The 22,173-nt window shown below is 35.5% G+C and overlaps 1 protein-coding gene across 2 annotated transcripts in view; it reads right to left on the bottom strand.

Moving 5' to 3' along the window:
- Window positions 1–1,410: 1,410 nt before the first annotated feature.
- Window positions 1,411–22,173, bottom strand: part of ZNF148 (zinc finger protein 148) — a 40,947-nt gene continuing 20,184 nt past the window's right edge. Inside the window, exons 3-7 of one of the 2 annotated variants that reach the window (XM_035571447.2) lie at window positions 20,829–20,954; window positions 17,726–17,849; window positions 16,981–17,064; window positions 10,877–10,995; window positions 1,411–10,547 (exon numbers count right to left, since the gene is read on the bottom strand). In XM_035571447.2, the coding sequence (XP_035427340.1) occupies window positions 8,952–10,547; window positions 10,877–10,995; window positions 16,981–17,064; window positions 17,726–17,849; window positions 20,829–20,954 (2,049 nt within the window). In that variant the 3' untranslated portion in view covers window positions 1,411–8,951. The remainder of the gene's footprint in view (window positions 10,548–10,876; window positions 10,996–16,980; window positions 17,065–17,725; window positions 17,850–20,828; window positions 20,955–22,173) is intronic. The other variant, XM_035571450.2, reaches the window with a different exon arrangement.

The raw sequence follows: 22,173 nt of genomic DNA, 5'->3' as shown, positions 1-22,173 counted from the left end.
TCACCCACAATTTAAGACTATTGAACATAAAACAAAAGTAATTACTATACTAGATGGATGTCAACATACAACATTAAGTTCCTTATAGGTTATTTTAAAAACAATACCAGAACAGGCATACTGGAATAATATTGAAACAAAGTCATATGAAATTATACTGCTGTACTCATTCCGTATCTCAGACATATGTAAAGGGACTACGAGGCAGCAAGGCTTATGGCCTGACACAACTAACAGGAGCTGGACTAAGGGCAGCCCTACCAAGGCCAATTTCAGATAGTTCCTGCAGAAATGTCTGTGCTGATTTCATGTATTTCTGGATGTGTGCTCCTACCTCTGTTAGAGCTACCACCCCGCTGGCTGAGACATTAAAGCAAATCTCAGGAGAGCTCTTTCTCTGCTGCGATGAAAATTCAGTCACCTTGGCTTAAACAGCCTCAGAAGTGGTTTAGGCCAGACAAAAAAAGACCCTCACCCGCAATCTGTGCAGCCCAGAGGAGGTTCTCTGAGGTTCCTGCTGAAAGTCACCCCTCTGGGGACTCTGCGGGCTCCAGGACCAGGGCTGGAACAGACCAGAGGGGATCTAAACCAACACAGCTGTTTCTGCAGTGATCATCTGATCACGGCTCAAGTTTGAACACAATTTAACTCTTTTTTTTCTCTTTAAAAGGTGATGTGCGAGTTTTAACATTGTCCTACGTAAAACTTGTTCTTACACAAAGTAAAATCCAGACAGCCATGTATTTCACAAAAATCAAGTCTTTATCAGAAGTGACCTTACCAAAAGGTTCAAACGATACCTTTAACACTTGAATAAATAGAGGTAAGGAAAACTAAATTACCAGTAATTAATGCTAAGGGGCACATTTCTGGTTTTATAAGTGCATAAATGCTATCATCAGTATTTCTCACGTATTTGCTTCAATAGTACAAAACTATGCTGCATGTTAAATAGGTTGTATACTACACAGACTACAAAATGATGTAGCGCATACATGGCATATTTGTATCCAGGAGGCAAAAAAGTTAAATAAAGTTCACCTTTCTTACAACTGAGATTAAAACAGACAAAGTCCTGATCCTCATTTACACGAGGAGTTGCTGGCACCGTGTAGTAACGCCTCTCTGGGGACAAAAGAAGCACAAGAGGAAAGCTAGCCTAACACTACGTGGTCCTGTGCAAGTGACTCCACTGCTACCATCGTGCAAAGTCCAGGATTAAAATTAAGGTCAGATATGCGGTTTTCTCTAAACAAATGTGGCAAGATGGAAATCCACAGGGGAAGAAAACCCAAATAAATTTGGTACATCTCAAATCGAATACTTAAATATTTAATTGTTGAAAGCATCCACTTCAGTGCTTACACAGCGACATGTATCTTTACACGCCTTCATCTGTCTCGTTAAGATTTTATTTGAAATCACCTAACATGAAAAATACTGCTAAGTCTATTCATAAAACAGTATTCTATATTTTTATTTTTCAAACAGCAAGTGACCACATTTAAAATGCATCATTTGCAAATATAAATTATCAAACTATTAGTTTAATTAAAAATAAAGCAAAAACATAACTTCCCTTAGTATCACAATACATAGGAGGGTATTATAAACCCAAAGTGACTAAGTTAATCATAAGAAAACAGTAATGTCAAAAGTGATGGAACTCATTAAGTCACTTAATGAATAAATCAATCCTAATAATACAATACCATTCACCATGATTATGTAAAAAAAGCAATCTTTCATTGTATTATACAGATAAAACAATCCAATCCTTCATGCCACGTTTTGTAAACCATGATATAAATTACACTCACAGTCAAATGAACAGATAGAATAACTCCCAAAATATTTTTAAGTTGCTTTTAGGGCAGAAATAAAGGCAGAAATAGAATCATTTAAAATATATCAAGTTTAACCAAAAAATTCATTTGGTCAAGCCTGCTACCCAAATAGTTTTGTTTCCTGCAAAACTATTGTCTTTCTGAATTATGAAATCTATATGTTTCTTTCACGTATTAAATGTCAGGTGTTGAGCTACATTAAATCCTTTTATAACTTGTATCATTTTTGCCATGAGACCCAAGCATCTTTCGCGTACGTACACACACACACACACACACACTTTTTATCAGGAAGTTCCTCATTTCACAGGTATAAAGACAGACTCCTGTACTGATTTCTGTCAGAAACATAAGGAATATACAACTTTCACACTCTTCAGGTTCCTACAAAACCATCTCTATTTATATACATACTTTTATTGACGGAATTCAGGTTACGATCTTTTGCCTACTAATAAAGGGACGGAATAGATGTTGTAGGATAAAGAAATATTGTATAATTATTGATATAAACCTATTATCCTAAATTTATCCACATGGATTTTTTTTAATAGTTGAAATACAAAGAAGGCATATGGACTTCAGCAAAATAACACTATATCAGAAAATGCACTGTAACAGTGTTCCACTATATATATCATCAGGTTTTTCATAACACAACTTCTTCTGTACACTAGATTTTGTATTAATTTCTGTCTTCAAATTCATCGTGTTTCCAGATCCAATTCAGCACTACATAGTATGCCTTCAAAAGAAAAGGAGGTCACTTGCTTTATTGAATATTCCAAGTTGCCTTCCAGACAGCATTAAAAGAAAGACAAGACTACACAGACAAAGTCCAGTATAATTCATTTCTGACAATGAAAATTTCAACCCCTCATACTGTTGCAAAATTCCTCCTACTGAAATGCTTTACTACAATAATAATAAAAAGCATACATTACATATAAAAGATACCAGTGTACTAAAAGTGACAGAAGTGGACTAGCAAATCCTTCAAAGCACATATTATATAAATGACTAGCATTTAAAAACATTTTTTTTCTATAAAATGTAGGTCATATACATTTATAAATTGGGGATGGGGGGGTTCTAAAGCAGTGATGACTGTGTTCAAATAGTTTCGCTGCTCTGTACAGTCTAATACCTATTCAATTCAAACTATAAGTTTGACGTTGATTTATCAGAATAAACTCATCTCGTAGCTCATAATTTGAAAAATACGCAACTCAAATGAACGTGTGACTTGTAAGTTCACTGCTTATCTGCATATGAAATACGAAGAGAGCTACTCCTTTCTACTGGAGGCCCAAGTCTCATCAGTTCAATATCAGAACTTAAAGACTCCAAATTTAAGTAGAGGACTTGTCAGGAATCAGCACAGAAGCAGAATAGTATCTCTCATCCTTTAGAGACACAGCTATTCAACTTTTGCAGTCTTCCTCCTCTTGCAGAAGTGCAGCCAAGCCATTCATTTCTTACTCAAAGTGTGCACGGATGAAGCCATAGATCTAAAGACTGTCCCCTCTGTGTCTGAAATTGTGCTGTGTAAACAATGTTATATACTCCAGCAGGAGGACGTTTCAATTTATTTATAAAAAATGATTAAGAATATTCATTAACTCAAGGCTAATAACTCCCAAAGGTATTTTTGGAACTTATCCTTATGCTACTTGTAAAGTTAGCACTGTCATGTATTATTGCTTACAAACAGTACAACATCGTATGCCTTCTAACAGAGCGGTACTGTGTTCAGTTCGTATGTATTTACAGGTTTTTTTCTTTCTTCTTTAAACAAGCTATAAAAAACATTACATACTTTACAGACAATACAAATTTCCACATTGGTACTCAATTCAAACAAATGGAATGCATAACAATAATAAACATCATAAAGGAAGACTGACATAAGTCCTTGATTGTCAAGACACATTTATATTTATATATAAACTCTAACTGTGCAGAATCAAAGATTCAATCATAAGTACATCCTTATTTGATAAATCATATTTACAGCATGATATTGCATAAAAAAATAAAATAATGTTGTTTACACAATATTACCTTTCCATCCATTGGATTAAGGAAAGCAAGAAACAGCTCTTAGAAATGTTGCTTGCCTCAGTTTGTGTTTCCTACCAAAAGGTACAATTTTAAAAAGGAAACATAAGGTTCTTTAGCAGAGTAGAGCAAAAGCGACTATAAATGTATTTCCCTGACACAAAGCAATTTAAAATTGAACAAAGGTTTAAATTTTAACTTAACGACATTTCTTTTCATTAGAAGTAATACTTTCTTAGTACTTGCCCTTTGCAAAGTGAGTTTTAGCTAAATGCATCACATGCCTAACATAAACATGCATTACCGCAAGTTGAATGAACTTTCAAAGTTACAAGGCTTCATCTCAGGAGAACATTTAAAACTAGGAAAGTGTAACATCATGAGCTTGCTTTGGTACCAACCATGTAATTTAAAAGTTCACATGTATACTGGTACCGACAGCGTATTTCTGCCTATTAAAACTTCCAAACGTATTCCCAGGAGTATTAGGATTTTCCCTGCAATTTGTAATGGTATTAAAACAAGCAAACAAGAAGAATAAAAATCAAAGCTCTCAAAAACCAAGAAAATTTAGTTAGCAAATACGCATACATAAAGTAATCCAATACTGCAAAATGCAGAGCGAATTCATCCAAATATTCTGGTTCATTTCAAAGTTACTACATAGGATACAAACACCATAAAAATATTCTGAACAAGCATGGAATATAATGTATAGGTCCAGGTGGAAAGATTTCATAGGAGAACAAGAATACTTTAGAATAAACTCCAAAAGTTACAGTAGAACCCCAATAATTCGCAGCAGTGACTTAGAAACCCTTCACGAATGACAATTTTGAAAAGAGCGAAGAAGCAGGCAATGAAAGCAAAGATGTCACGTCACAAAAGGTACTTTGTTCATTTATTTTGACAACTGTAATTTAGTTTTCAATGTTCCTTGTACCTCCCAGTATACTGATATGGATTGTATAGTATACTTGGGTGAAGCAGTACAGTACTGAGACGAGACCTCGCTCCAGGACTTTTTGGAACGTTGCAGAGAGGTGGGGACAAGACCATCGGGGACGTATAAACTGATCGGATTAGCAGTCAGCGAATTAGCAAGATTTTACTGTACTTCTCAATTAACAATGAAAAGCTCCCTTCACGCAAAAAACTGACAAGTACAATATAAAAATAATGCAAGTGTTAATTCATGTGAATAGTTTGTTGTCCTATTTTCTTCCTCAAACACCTTTTTCCTAAAGACATACTAGGAGACACAAGATCATAAAACATAATTCCTTTATCATCCAATTTAAATTATGCTGTTATTTGTAAACCAACATACAGAGATACACATTGTTAATCCTTCTCCCTAGACCTTGTCGTGTATGGTTAATTCATTCTCAAATCAAAAGCAGAAAACGTAACTGGTTATTAGTATACCATCACAAGCTGATTCCTTCATTGTCTGTTACATTAATGGTAAAACATACCAAAGGACTCATGCTAAAAGGGACACTGTCAAGTAATTTAGGTCCAAAATATGGCCTATTAGTATGTGTCTATATATATAGACATATATGTATATATATAGTTTGATAGTAAACATTATGAATTTCCTTTTTTTTTTTGAAATCATCATCGCTCTATCACTAGGAGATAGCCACAAAAAATTCCATTGTGCACACACACACGGTGCCTGCATGACCTTTAAGAAAGAACCTGTATTGTTAGCTCTGTGCAATATAAATGCTAACCCCAAACTCATGCTGACCGACTGAACAATATCAGTACAAGAACAGAATAGAAAACAAGTCTTTTTTTTTTTTCCCGGCTCTTTTGGACATACATGGAAAACTAACAAACACTGACCAGGTCAAAACAGAGAATGTGCATCTGTAGCAGATTAGAAGCAGCAAAATAAGAGCAGTAGAAAATGTTATTAAATAATGTAATTATTAAAAAAAGCAAGAGCTTTTCACACAGAGAAATCTTCCAGAACTACATACAGTTTTTCCAGAATAAAAGGCCATGTACTCAGGAAATTATAGCAGTATTTTTGGTTAGCTCCTCCATCACAGAAAGCTTCAAGCATCAGCGGATCAAGTATTCACACCACCTCTTTAATTGTACATGTGCGAGAATCCTACAAGATAGTCCCTGTGGGCTAGGCTGGGACTTCACAATCTGTCCTAAGGCACAGAGGATAGCTGTAATGGCTCAGCAGCAGACTAGAGAATGAACTGCGACATAAGGAGTAACATTTTCTCAGACGATTCCCCTTTTGCTCTGGGGAAGAGCGAGTTCCTTCCCTCCGTACAAGAGCTTACTCACGTACCCAAGCAGCAATCCGTAAGTGTGAAGATGGCATGGAGCGATAGTTACTCCCTGCTACTCCTCAATCACTTTTTCACAGCAGAGGATCAATGCAATAACTTTTTTTTCTTTTTTTTTTTAATAAAGCTGAGTCAGTCTGCTTAGGGAGAAGCAGGCTTTTTATTCCTTTTACCTCTCTGTTGGAACAGGCTAATGCAGTAATAATCCTGCTTTTTTTCTTCTTCTTTTGGCATTTGCTGCTTGTTATATTTAACAAATAGTACTATTAATGGTCACCTACTTGCAACAACAGGGCACTAGAACAAAGATGTCAACACAGTATTATTATTCAGGCAGCACAAGCTAAGATGTCATGGAAATGAAACAATGAAAACGAAACATGCGTAACAAGAGGTGGCTTCCTGGGGAATAGGGGCCATATTTATTGTGTCTATGCAAAGTAGAACGGAACTTAAAAAACCCAAACTGATCATAAAGGAAGAAAAACAGAGACATGGAACAAATTGAAAATATTCTTTCAAATAAATTTCTTTACATGTATCATTAATAATCCATAAGGAATTAACTATTCTCCCTTGATGCTCAATTCTTCTTAACTCTGGGCCAAATATTCAGACCAAATTACTGGTAAGTGATAACATGCAGAAACACCTTCCTTATATCATACACAGGGTCAATGAATCAAAACATAATCTGTTTCCTTACACAAAAGTATTAAGTGAGAAGTTTACATAAATTGTATTTCCTGTCCATGTAGGAAGCAAGCTGTGGGTTACAAACACGCTTTCTCCCTGAACTGTACCAAGCAGAGTTAGTGCTTTAATAGCGATACTGTAAGGGAAAAGAGAGAGAGGGAAATCGGCTTCCTAGCAATAAAAGTTAAGAAAAATGTTGCTATGTTTTGGGAAGAGGTGGGGACTCTCGTGTGTCCTGCTCAAGTCCCTTCAAAAGACAGCGTGTATCTTAGCCCCTTGAGGTGCAGCCTTTTCTCATAGCTGATGGCTTCATCTGAAAATATCAGCTAGCAATAGTGCTGTAAAAGAATGTATGCAATCCTATAAAAAATACATATACATACATACATATATATATATATACACACACACACACGTGTGTTGTGTGTGAGTGCGTTTTTCCCTGGTTAATCAGCCTACATTAGGCTTAAACTGCCTTAAACTACCAGACAGTGTCCCTTTAGGGAAGGTGCAATATAATGAACATACAGTTCAAAAATCTGTAAATTGTTAACTTAAACTACACAATAGTTATGCTACTCAAATCTTACCACCTTAAAAATGCACACAGAACTACTTATCGTACCATACTGCATACATCAAGACAAAGTACTATTCAAAAAAACATATTCATGGTACAGGGATAAACTTTGTAGTTTTATTTATATTGTGAAATGCAATGAAAACTTCTGATCACTCATCTATGCTGAAAAGAAATCCTGTTCACTAATATTATCCAATGGTTTTGGTTGGTAAAATGGTAATGACTTTCACCAAGCAAACTCGAAAAAGATATATGGAATTTGAATGCCCACTTCTTCAGCTTTTGGGGATACTTTGATAAATTTAATGAGCTGAACTGTCAAAATTCTAGACAAAGAATTAAAACTGTTTTTACAGAAGCTCAGAATATTCGATTTCAATGTATGCTGAAAGTAATCACTGGAGTTGTATGAGATGAAAATGATGCAACCATATCAAACCTAAAAATCTAAAATGGTTTTATTTTTTGAGAAATCAAATCTATCAAATAAACTAAGTGCTCTACGTTAATCATTACGAATATGTAGGGTAAGGTACAATTAAACTTTGAAATTTTGGAACACAGTTTGTGTAAGCATTATGTAATTGGGAATGTCATCTACAGAGTATTTTAACTAAAACTTCAAAATCTTGATATCTGCGTATGAAAAAGTCATTAAAAAGTTACATCTAGATTCAGCTGTACAAAGAAATACACATTACTTCAGTAATGAAGTAAAGGCATTAGCAGTTATGTATTTTGCTTTAAAAAGTGTTTAAAGAATTTTAAATTAATTAGACTTTTAAATAGTAGAGTTAGTCTACCAGAATTTGTTTTTTGTTTTGTTTTGTTTTGTTTTTTTCCTCCAAACACAACTCAGGTAATGCAAAGCAGAAACAGGGCATATAGTCTAAAATTATTTTTTACAAGAGTTGGAAGAAAGATTATTTTTCTAGAAAATGCCATCTTTTAAAGCCTTATTTACTTGACTTTGAAACTTATAGTTTATTCTGTGTGTTTAATACACGTTGATTCCCTGCTGAAGAGCAATGACTACACTGACAAGCTTAAAAATGACAATATGAATAGTATCAGACAATAAACTGTCCTCCCAAAGCATACAAGGAAACCAGTAAGGAAGCAATCATGGGGGAAAGTCTTACCTGGGGATTTTGTTTATTTTAAATTTCATAAAAGATAAAATAATTACTGGATTCAAACAAGTGAATAATAACCTGCCTTTGATAGGGGCAACAATATCAGGCAGATCAATGACTGGTGACTAAACATTAAAAAAAAAAAAAAAAAAGAAAGAAAGAAAAAGCAGTTATTGGTCTTGCTAATATCAGCTTACTTTTGTTTTAACATAGCGCTCTTAAAAGCTGTACAGAACTCCATCTTATACAGAGCAACCCACTTTTGACAAATGTGTTCTAAAGTGCCAGTATTATTTACAAAGATTTCTTAGCCAAAAGTCTGGCCTGTTGTGGCATCAGGCGAAGAAGTCATCCCAGCTCTGGTATCATTTACATTCACCAAGGGAAATTCTGGGAAATCAGCACTTGTCCCTGGTCCCCGAAGGTTCACCTGTCCATTGGCAGTGCTAAACTGAGATGATATTCCAGCTCTTGCCCCATGGTACTGAGCTCTGAAGGGCTGCTCAAAGGAGCTAATTTGATATGCTTGATGAACAGGCTGTGCCTCTGCTTTCTTCTGAGAAGTTACTTGATCCAAGAAGTCCTGGGTAGAGGAGGAAGAAGAATGATTTGCCTCATCACCTGAAAAGGGAAAGGGGTGCTGCGAATCACCAACCATTAGTCCAAAATGAGACTTGTCTGGAGTTGTTCTTAATGGAGAGTTCATTCCCGATCGAAAGCTATTGACAGGGATAGACGTGTAGACCTGCTTCTCTATGGAAGGAAATGCTGGCTGGGTTGTAAGAGTCTGGTTATCAGTCACAAAATTAAGGCTCGGGTTGTTCAAATAGGCATCATTTTGGCTAGTTCTGTCCAAAGCTTGTTGTAAAAACTTTGAATATTCCTGTAACATACTAGCTTTATCTGATGAGGAAGCCTGAGAGCTTGTTCCAACTGTCTCAGATTGGGTGACCTCAGACACTTCTGATGAATTGATTGATATACTGGAGGTCACCTCAGTGTCGGCCACACTGAAGGATATCTCATGCTGTCCGTTAGCCTTGTGTGAATAATGATCTAACAGAGTTTGCAGTACCTCATCCGGAATGACATTTTTGTCATGGCTACCTTTAATTTCAACATTCAGTGCCTGCGTGTCTAATATGGAGGCTGTAGCAGTTTCATCGATGACGCTTGCCACAGCCGCCTGTGTTACCGAAGGCTGAGATGCTATGGTACTTACATTCAAGGCATATTCTCTACTGTTGTTACTAGCTGCTTGTAGATACCTCTTTTTCTTTAAAAACTGCATTGCATCATCGTAGTTAGTGCTGCTGTGTACAGGTTTACTGGGCCCTTCTTGTAATGTGTCAACTTGATCAATGTCAGCATTACCTTCAGAGTCCAGTAAACTCTGTTTATCCACAAGATCAAAGGCATACTTTGAAACCTTGCTGTCTTCATATGTAGATAAAGGTGAAATGGTTTGACTTTGCTCAAGTGGCTGTTTCAGACTTCTTTTGCTGTTAACTTTTTTGAGAACAAGCTTGGGTGGGTGTATTTCTCCAGAATTTGCTTCTTCTAAGTGCGTCCCGCTGACAGAAGAATGGGGCATCTCAACAGCATATTCCGCTACCATATATTCATCTTTTACTTTTGTACTAGCAGAGTACAAAGGCAAGTAGTCATTTTTGTCCTTCTTCTGTTCAGATTTATCTGTACTGTCCTTATCTCCAGATTTTGTTTTCTCTGTTTTCTGCCTTTTCTTCTTTGGCAAGGAGCTGTCTTTCATAGGCGTAGAGAAACCAGAATCTTCCTCCGATGGCAAAAAGCCAACTTTGGTGGCACTTCTGTTCGGTTTCTTGTCACGGTTCTCATGGCACATACGTTTATGTTTCAGCACACGATCAGTTCTGGAGAAATACTGCAGAATATATATATATTTAATTAGAGAAAAAAATACATTAGCACTAAGAAAAGAAACTAATTCTAACAAATTTACTTGACAGTCTATCCACTTTACTGACTTCTAATGATAGTGTATATCAGTAAAATCAACTGCAGACAGCTGCGACTCCTGTGCATACAGACAGCTCACTGTAACTGGAAAAAAAAAAAAAAAAACACGATTCTTTTGTATGTTTATTTGTATATGCAAAGCTACAGTATCTGGAGAAACTTCCACGTGTACTACTTGGGAACTGACTGGTATTTTGCTTTCTAATTGTGAAAGACTTCACTACAACATCTTACCTGCAAACAATATTCACACTGGTAAGGCTTCTCTCCACTGTGAGTTCTTTTGTGCCTTTCCATGTGATACTTCTGAATAAACCTCATACCACATTCATCACAACGAAATGGCTTCTCACCTGATAAAAAACATGTAGCAATATTAATCTAAAAAAACATCAATGTTCTTCCACACAATTACCAGGTCAAATATTACATTCTCTAATAGAAGTAATAAAGAGGATTTAGACTGTTGCTACTGAAAAACAAATCACAGCTTGCTCACATCACAGTACTCCCAGCACTCACAAGCTGATGCTTCCAAATTACTGTAAATCTTTACACTAAAGAAAATGATTTTAAAAAATCCACCTTTAAAATGCTTTTTCTCTTTTTTCTAATGCAGGTGCAAGTATCTGTCTTAAACCTAAAAAATGAAGAACTACAAAAATAACCTTCCTAAATCATTGCTAAATATTTTTTAGGGCAGAGGATTATCTAAAAAATACCTTAATTCTCTCACCAACTCATTTAACTCAATCCTTTCCCATCTAGAAGAGAATTATGTGTTTTCAAGCTGTTGATTTAGAATTTTGTAGGATACTCTGTATTTTCACTTTTTTCTTTCCCCTTATCTGTTTGTGAAATTGAAACAACTGCTCTGAAACAAATTTACTATTTCGGTTGGAACCAAAATTCATTTTAAAATTGCAATTAATTAAAAAAATAAAAAAGGAAAACCTCTGTAGCTGAACTGACACAGGCGAATAGGGTTTTGTTTGGTTGTTTTGTTTTTTTTCACTTTCATGAGATATTAGTTAAAAACCATTTATTGCCCTGCATTCACCTTTAGCACTCCTCCCCTTATTTTTTCTCACTAAGAAGCCTTCCAATGGTCCTTTCAGAACATGCAGTAACTGTTTTTACTTCCTTTAACTTTTGCCTTACATTTTCCTTATCATACGTTTACTTTCTAAGTTTCTCCAACAAAACTGAACAATTCCAAATGTGTTGAAAAGTCAGTTTTGATTTTACAAAAGTTCACTATTATTTAACAGAACTCATCCTGAAAAACAGTCATCTTTCCCCTTAGTATTTACTAAAAAGTCTTCTGAATTGATGCAGTCATAAGGAAATGTCTTGGCAAAATCAGTCAACATCCTCTTTGTTCTGGATGCTGTACTGCAGATTTTTGGGATATAAAATATCTATCTTTCATTTCCAGGAATATGCAGACTGTTATTTTTTTCTGAGGTAGGTTTTTTTTTTTCCCTGAAAAATTAATTTACTAAATAGCATTAACAAATTATTAATGATAAATAAAATTATATTAATTTTATTTCATTATTATTTTCTGTTTAGAATGGAAAAATTCAGCCACATCCTTCTATAAATAGAAATACTATTGATATGACTACACCTTAAAATAAGATGCCAGTACTTATAGAAACCAGAATGGAAAATAGATGCCTCACCCACACGTTTGCTCCTTGTCATATCATTAATGCCTAGAGTTTCAACCTTCTTAATTCCAAGCAACTTCTAAATCTCTCTCTGTAAGTCTATGCCCAATTTTCAGTTATTAATTCTTACCTCTCCATGTGGCTTGTCAACCAAACCTTTTCTTGGATGAAATAATTCCAATTTATTCTCTCCTAGATCAAATTATCTCCCCTCCTAAAATCTACCATCCATTCTTTTTCACAACCTCAGCATCCTCTCTCTTCTTTCACTTTCAGTCCGAGACCAACTTTACCATATCTTGCTTACTAATAACCACCATAAAATTTTGATCTTTTCAGCACCCTCTATGAATTGCAGCACCTACCACGTAATCCTCACTCGTACTGTCTACAAGCAAATCCTCCTCTCAGGCCTATTCCTTTACTTTCAAATTCCAGTTTCATTCTTGCCACGTTCCCTTTATTTGTTAGGCATACCTGCTACTATGGTGTTTTACTTGCACCAAGCCTGTCAAGGTTTTCTCAGTCAAATTCAAATTCCTGTCTGCACTTTTAAGAAAGATGAGGCAAGAGTTTTAGGTCTTGCTGTTCTACTGTTATACACCAACCCCTTCCATTCCCAAAGACTATTACTTAATCCTTTTTACTTTATGTTTTATTTTCCTTTTCTCCACTATTCCACTTGGTGCTTCGTTTAAATCACCCCCTTAGAACAACTCTTGTTATGTTGTCTGGAAGCCTGTTTTCAGTCTCCTAAACTCTTCCCAGAGCAGCACAATGCTGTTTGGGATGCAGACTGTCCTGAGCCTCCACAGAAGCTGAACCAAGCCAGAGAAGCGAGACAGCTCAGTCCTGCTGTAGTGCAGAGCAGCCCTCCGTGGAGCTCTCCTGTATCCCAGGGAGGCTCGAATGCAGACCGCTTCGTGGGTACACTTACCTTCAGCCTCACACCCATCTCTGTAAGGCAAGGGTCCCAGAGTCCTTAACAAGCTGGCTATTTACTGGCAAAAGACTACTGATATCTATTCCCTTTCCTAGGCGCAACTGGGCTTAAACAGGGGGGTCAGCTTTTTCACTGCAGCGTATTCCCACCAGCGATGGCGAGATGGCAGAGGCGTTACCTCTGGCAGCAGCAGTGCCTGTGCCAGACCGTGCACCGCTGCGAAACAGCTTCCAAACCCCAGGGATGGGACAGGAGCAGGCTGCGACTGCTGTTTTGGAGACCTTGAGGGGACGTATCAGGGCACTGCTAGCCATGCCTCAATAGGAAGAAAAGTTTGGGAACACTCCCTTCAACTAACTTGTACCACACAGAAAATAATACCTTCCAGTAGAATTCCAGAACACTGGAAGTAAAATTAAGACACATTTTGTGTAACTGATACCATGCTTAATTCTTGCTTTAATCTTCATAAGGAAGATAGTATTAGAAAAAGATTAAAAATTAGTATGAAGATAAGCATCCTGCAATACTTCCGTCCTAGCAGAAGCCTGAAACTTCAGGTGCATTCTGAAATTTTGTTGTACTTTTAGAACAGGATGTATTGCAAACGGAGTTCATTAATAAAAACCTTCTGGTAACGTAGGGAGAATCCAAAATATATTTTTCTGAAATGCATTAGTGACTAGGAAAAAATCATTTGTAGAAAAAAAAAATCAAAAATTTAAAATATAACAAAATAATTATATACATTATTTACAACAGCAGCCTATGTTTTGTGTCTAGACTGGAAATACGTTACAACTGAGCAGTAGAACTATTTATAAAGCATGGCTGCAACTACTATGTGTATGAAGTCTCTAACAATTATAGCAGCAAATCTCCAGGGCAGTTTAAAATCTAAACAAACAAAATACAAATGATAAAATATAAAAGAAGGCAATAAAAAGCAGCACGACAGAACAATAAGGCACTTGAACGGTTAGCCACCAATGCTGTTTTCTTGTTTGTTTGTCTTTTTTTAATGTAATCTTTTTTGTGTGTGTGTTTTAAAATGGAAAGTAGGGTGGCTTACAGAATTAGGACACATGAATGCATGAGTGGGTAACGTCTATGGAAATATCTCTAAGCAAAAACAAAGCAGATATACTTGAAAAAAAAATCTGATATCTTCATGAGCCTAGTAAACTCAAAATATGAAATTATTTGTGTGCCAATGACTGTTCATTTTCTCACAACTGCAATGGCAATTTTCTGTATCATTAGTGACAAGTTCGGCAGCAAGGATCTAAGCACTGCTGCCCTCCTCTATATACAATTGTTTCTAGAAAGTGAATTTTGTATTAATGTAATGTCTGCTTTTAGATGCAACTATTTAATTATTTACACAGAATAAGGCTGTTCATTGATTGCTTCCTACCTCCATCAGAACACCTCATTCGACAGAGTGGTTCAAAGAACTGAATTCAAATCAGACTGGAACTAGCTGGAGCACCTCTAAATTCAGGGCTTGTGAGAGGCATAAAATGGGGCTTCTATGTATAACTGCCATCTTTGATTCTCTTAAAATAATGAACTTGAAAATTTGATAAACATCTTTAAAAAATAAGAAGCATATGTTATTCATTGGTATTTTGAACAATGTACAAAAACTGGTGCTAAAAACAGGCAGATATTAAAAATGCAAAATAAAAAGAAAAAATACAACAGAATTTATAAGGAATTTTTTTAGAGTATAAGTAATACAAAGAGAGCTTTCCTTTACTTCCATCAAAGCAAAAACCATGGACCAGTGTTCACCTCCATGTCAGAGAAGCAAACTGAAAATTCCCCTTTTCTGGATGGGTTCAAATATGCAGTTCTGCAGAACAGAATACTACTAAGCAAACAGCTGTGGCCCAGGAGTGAATATATTATCACATCGAAGTGAAAGCACAGATGGGTACACAGAATGACAATTAGCTATACTGGGCCAGGCCCTAAAACAGAGCTCTAGTCAAATACTTACTAACGAAGTGAACTTCAAAAAAGTCGTTTTCTTTTGTTTGTTTGTTTTGTTTGTTTTTTGTTTGTTGTTGTTCTGTTTTGTTTTGTTTGGGGGGGGGTAAAAAAATAAAATCTGTGTTTTTCTTTTTTTTCAGAATAAGTTGTATATATCCAGTAACTACAATCTCACTAAAGATGAAAGATGTTTGTCTACTGGAAACTAGCGATGACTAGTGATAACTACTAGAAACTAAATAGGTAAGTTGTTAAATGGCAGATCTTTCTCTGCTAGACCGACTTATGTATATAAGAGCTGAAAAATAAAAGTCCCACCAACACCAGACCCAACCCTGCCTCCAAAGCTTACAGTCAATGCAGCAGAATTGTCATTTGAGCTAGAAATTGAATTTTAAAAGATAATCAAATGCAGCTAAAAAAATATTTTCAGCCAAGTGTTAATTAACTACATTGCCCATACTCGCATTTTCAAAGCCACGTACAGGGAATAATCATCATGAAAAAAAAAATAATGAAAAATGTGAAGAAAAAAAATTTGCCTTTTCTTTTCGGAGTCGGGGGCAGATAAACAGACAACCGAGAGTAAATGAGCATTCTTTTCAAGAATAATATCTACACAAAGTGAAGGCTGCATGGTTCACCAATTCAGGGCCAGAGGAAAGACTATGAACAGAACAAAGACTTGGGACAGAAGAATGGAGGACTCTTCTGTGGCTGACTGGTTGAAGGAAACCTACTTAGTCTGGACTCATGGCAACCTAGGATACAAAAATCCCATAAACAACAGGGCACTTGTGCATGCAACTCCCTGTACACTGCTCTGAAAATTCATTTTGCAGAGATTTTTCTTCCTCTTGACTCTTACACATGCACACACTGCGCTGCGTGTTAGTAGCTTTCATATCCACTTAAATGCTAGAGCCAAGAAACACTGTGCACATTCACCAGCTCTGCTTTTCTGTAAAAGAGGCTGAGGAGTTGGCATCTAGTCCAAAGGGACCATATTACAAAATATTTAAAGAGGGATTGAAAGGCCATGCACCAAAATGCCAAAAACCCAATGAAGCCAAACCTGTTAAAGAATGTGGTTTTGTGCGGTGCAACAAGATAAAAAATAAACATGTGTAAACTTTAACTCTCTTTGGCTTAAAAATTCAGGCCTTACTTGACCTACGATATTTTTAAACTAAAGCTCTTATTTTTAGAACAGTTCTGAATTAAACCTTTCAAAAAAATAAAAAAGTGAGAAGTAAAGCTGATACTAATACCTTTGGGGTTAGGCATTTTGGCCATTTTAGTCCTGGCACTTATCCATCAAATTCCAAAAGAAATAAAAAAAAAAAAAAAAGAAAAATCTACCAAAATATGATTTGGAAGTCCCTGTCATTCACATTAAATTGATACAACAAAAGATACAACTGCTTAATAAACCTTGTTTTTTATGAACACACAAACTTCAAAATTTGTCACTCTGGGATTATTTATAGAGACTACTTTCAAAATTGCTTATTACAGTTTATACTCACTTTACAGCCACAGAAAAGTGGAACACGTTGAAAGCACAAAGGTAATTTGTTTTTTAAAGTTTTATAACATTTGTTAAGTCAAAACAAACTACAACAGGGTCTTAGGCTGCATACTTGTTATCCAAAACCTTGCCTGAGTGGGGAAACAGTTTTTAAGCACGCCAGTAAAGATACTCAAGGCACTATACTCACCAGTATGAATCTTCTCATGCCTCTGTAGCAGGTACTTCTGTATGAAACGCATGTCGCACTGACTGCACTGAAATGGTTTTTCACCTTGAACAATATAATTCCACATCCATAAGTTAATAACTACACAGTGTTGTTTCTGATAACTACTTTTGAGGAATATTAAAATCTTTATAAGAAACCAGCATCTGAGCAAACTCCAAAAATACTCTAGTACCAAAAAACATTAGCCTTACTAAGTATATGAACTCCAGAATTGTTTCCATGATCCTAAGAATCACATTGAGACTAGCATGGAAGAGTGATCTGAAATGGCTGTAACATCCTCATGAACAAGATCAATCATGATGCTGGCATAAGACTGCATTCAGGATACTGGCAAGCTATTATAATGGTAAGTACCTTTTTCACTTCTCCGAACCAGAGAGATACCTCATCAGGCAAATAAGCAGCCGGAGCACATTTTACAAAGGGGTCAATTTTGGCACTTAGGCTACAAGTCAACCCATTACTTTCTGATAAAGAAAGAAAAGAAACCTTGTAAACAGTTAGGTCTTAAGTTGATTAAACATATGTTGATTTTTTTTTCCTGGTATTCTTTTGACACTTTGGTGCATGGAATCTCTAAGCTTAGATGCCAAGGTTGCTACAGTCTTAAAAATGAAATCCGCATATAGCTGAAAACATTTTAACATAAGTAAACAACCCTTTATATAGTAGAAAAGACAAATTTGAATTCAAGCAGTACCTGTATGAATGAAGACATGTCTCTGTAAATGGTAGTTGGTTCTAAAGGCAGCATTGCAATGCTCACAAACATGAGATTTGTGGGTTTTCAGACCAAGTGATCCATCCTCATTTATTGTAAGGATCTATTTTAAAAAGAGTAAAATTTGTTCTCACACTACCCTCTAAAGATGTCTTATTAACTACAAAAAAAAAAAAACAAAAAAACATTTTTTCGATGCAGAAAATTTAAATATTTCAGGTAAAACAATGCTAATTTCTATAAAGCTACGTGTTAGGCTTTTAGCTTACATTTCCAATTGCAGTCCAATCCAACTCGTGTCTCATTGTACGTTAAGAAGTATTTCAACAGGACGGAGGCAAAAGCATCTCAAAGAAAATCAACCTAGAGCTTCCCTATTCACAGCTGAGTCATTTTATATGCTACTGTTTACTTTGTCCGTCTGTTGGAAAGGACGCAAAGTAACCAAACCACCTCTGGGCACTGAACCATGGGTATTCACATTTTAAAACAAAAGTGAAAAGTTATGTTCTTTTTTCAAATCATTATTGCAATTTGCAAAGAAACATACAAATTATCCAGGATAGTCATACAAATTACCTACATCTACATAATACCAGCAATCTTAGAGACAACATTATATTTTAAAAACTAAAACCCCAAAGCCAAACAACCAAGAAAATGGTATTCTTCTTCTCCCAAGGTTTTCACTAAATAAAATATTGCTCACTCAATATACATGTTAGAGCATCTCCTTGACAAATTCAACTTTCCACACCCAACTGCTTTGATGTCAAAGCAGTTCTTTTAATATAAAGTTGAAAAAATTAATTGAAAAAAAAATTACACCATATCTTATTCAATAAAGCTCATTACAGGTTTGCTCTAATTTGTCAAAAAAACAAACAAACAAAAAAAAAAACACCCACACCCAAACTCTCTATCATCTCTGGCAAGAGCATAAGAAAACCAGTAAATAAATTACATTTCCAGAAGTCTTACTTAACTGAAAACAGAACTATAAAGAAGCGCTTAAATAACCTTAAATAAAACATTTAGTCCCTTGTTATTAAAAAATATAAAATAAAAATCTGCTGGGGAAACACATCTGCATTTTGATTAGCTATGATGTTTAAGGTTTTATGATAATGATAGCGATGAGAAAGGGAGTCAGAATAAATGAAGTATCTCTGCAACAGTAGCAAATACTATAGGATCTACTTAAAACAATTTTTAATTTTGCTGCATCAAAAAATCAGCAAGAGTGAAAGTCTCAGCTAGCAAATTCTTGCGCATTCACTCTGAAGGACAAGCACATTCATACGTTTGTAGGGTTGGTATGTTACAGCTCCAGTAAGTCTCTGATACAGACAACTATAAAAATTAGGTACTGCAACAGCATTCAACTAATGAAACGCTAACGGGTTATTTAAAATAAATTTAAATACCTGTTATGATTTTTTTTCATATATTGAAATTTTTAGAATAATTGTGCAAACTAACCCTGAGCTCTTCCACTGCATCCATTCATTGCACCATGTCTTAAATCAAGAAAACTTTGGCAGTTTTCATAATAAAAGTAACAAAAGCGCGTGTGTGTGTGTGTACACGCATGCATTTGTGTGCATGTGTGTGTGTGCATGGAAGGGGGAAAAGTAGATAGGATTCATAAGAGCTACTGACTTTTTATGTATATGATGACTAGATTAATAGAACAAAATTTCAAACGTTTTAGTATATTAATTGACTTCCATTTGTAAAAGTCCCAGCTGCTGTATGGATGGAAAAATCAACCCTGTTACCCTGGGAGCACTAACTCAAACTGCAGAAGGCTCTCACCTATGTCAGCCCTTCAGCTTCATCCTGCCATTCTACTCTGACAAGCTTGAAAAAAGGGGAAGAGAGACTGAAAAAGAACCTGTTTAACAATTCTCCTGATCATTTTTCAATCTTTTGTTATCTCAAAAGAATGGCACTGACAGACTGGAAGATAAAAGGAAGCATGCAAGTATATGTCTGTAGAAAGAGGGACACATGCCTCTCCTACCTTGCAATGTTTCCATGGAAGTGATCTGTGGAGGGGATTCGACCTACATCTCCTTTCTCTATCAAAGGGACAAATACCTAGATGCAAAGGATTTGGAACTTGCTTCCACACCCAATTTGATACAATTTGTCAACTTTCCAAGAATACCACAGTGCTTTGAGGAGGATTGAAGGGTCCCAATCCCTGGACAACAAGCAGGAGTTTTTGGAATTCTTCGTGGTGTTAGGCTGAGTTTTGCTTCAATGCATACGCAGTCTAGGTTGGTTTCAGAGTAGGCTTATTTTAGGGCTTCTGTGTGATGACATATAACTGATTTTTACCTATCAGAGCATCCAGTATATGTTCTATTTTAAATCTGAAGATGGATTGCAGAGTTGCTAGAAGGTATAACACTGCTACCTCATGAGGTGAAATGATTCTGTTTTTATCTGAAGTGGCTCTCAACAGAAGAAAATCTACATTTTCAGACATATAGGGATACATACTCTTCATGAATGGATCTACAAAACAATTTTTGAAGTAACAAACCAGCAGCTATCGTAAGAATTTTTGATATCAATAAATACATATATGAAGATGATTATGACCACAGGAATATTCCCTACCGGTAGATTATTTTATATATATTAGTAACTTTTTAGAATTTTCCAAACTACCATTTTAGACTTCTTTTTAAAAACTTTTCACTATGCATAAAGCATATAAAATTGTCAGGCTCACAGAAAAGCACAACTATTATTAGACTGATACAGAGTAATGATTTATAGGTTGTCTACAAAGCTACTGACTCATAATTTAAAAAAAAGTATTTGGAGAGAACTCCCTGGAGAGACAGATGTTAAAATATGTCAAGGGTTCATGTTGCTAAAAAGAGTTCAAAGAAAAACACTGTTATATCAGGTTTTGATTTGGGTCTCTGGTAAACTTCAGAACTGCATCTTTACTGAGCAAACAAACAATTTCCAGCCTAACTACTTCAAATGCTAATGAAATTAGTCATAGTCAACCCAATCTTCAGGTTCTTTTAATCTTGGTTTTGCCAAATCAATGTCTTACTTTTGCTGGTGAACGCTGTTTTCTTTTCTTCTTTTTCTGCAAATCTACTGGCTCTCGTATTTGTTTTTTGTCTCGTTTCTGTTGTTCAGATGCATCAGTAAAGGTAATTTCTTGCTTTACACTGATCTGTTAAGATACCAAGTGCCAGTTTCAGGTAAGGTTCTCACTACAGAAAAGCAATTTTTCAATTTTAGAAGATGACAAACTGCTGAAACAGAAAACCTTTTTCTAAGGGAATTATCTTGTGGCTTCATTCTTTCAGAAATTTAAGTGAAAGGAATAATAAGTATCTTAAGTAAAAAGGGCATAGTTAATTTCTACAGTGACATTTTGATGTATCCTTTCATTCATCTCCCAAAGTCTTTTTTCCTTCTGATCTGTGGTGATTTTGAGATCAGTTCTTATATTAAAATCACTTCCATCTGTAAAACCATTCAGCTTTTCACACCTATTTTACTTTAGTCCGTGTACTGTCAATGCAAGATTTAACGGAATAGTTTATTATATATTTAAGACAGAAGTACTTTTAAAGAAAATAAAAATATTGCTACTGATGGGATTTTTTTTTCCAAAAATATTTCTTGACCTACTGTGAACTTTAATGAAGAGCAAGATACTCTTACATTTTTCTAACAGCTGAGCTGCCTGATCTACAGCTAACAGAGTAGTGTTTTAACAACGCTACCTTTCCAAGGATTATTCTTCACAGATAAGGCTATCTGCTTTTAAAGTCCTTGTAATTATCCTTTATGTTTGACAGCTAACAGTGATGGTGTGCTGCTTTACACACAGACGTTCTGTTTTCAAAAGGAAGTCACCTGTATTCTCTCTGGACAAGATGAGGGAAACTTTCTATTAGATCTCAAGGAGGGGCATATTTATGGTCATGTATGAAGTGTCACAGTCCAACCTGCAGCGTGAATGCAATTGCTAAGCGTCCACATAGCTTGAAAACATATAAGAAGATGCTTCCTATATCAAAGAAACTAAATAGCACTATCAACAGCATAAACAGTATGCAACTTTTCATAACGCTATTTATTCTGGTTTGTAGTTACCCTTGAACATTAAATGTATTTAAAAGAGCACAATTTAACTCGTTAATTCTATGGCAACAGCCTGATTATAAAATATTTATAAAACAGATACTTAAAGATTATACTTAATTGGAAAAATTTGTCCACAGCCAGAAGCAAATGACATTTTCATAACCAGCATCTATTCATAAATATTTTGATAATCAAAATCCAAACAAGCAATTAATAGATTCTTGCCAGAGTAGGATAAGACTATCAGATCAAGCTCCCTAGTAACTTCTCCAATATTTCACAAAGAAGTTGCTTAC

The sequence above is a fragment of the Cygnus atratus genome, chromosome 6, assembly GCF_013377495.2.
Source record: "Cygnus atratus isolate AKBS03 ecotype Queensland, Australia chromosome 6, CAtr_DNAZoo_HiC_assembly, whole genome shotgun sequence".
Classification (NCBI taxonomy): domain Eukaryota; kingdom Metazoa; phylum Chordata; class Aves; order Anseriformes; family Anatidae; genus Cygnus; species Cygnus atratus.
Note: the sequence above shows the minus strand (reverse complement) of the source record. Positions and strands in the feature narration are given on the sequence as shown.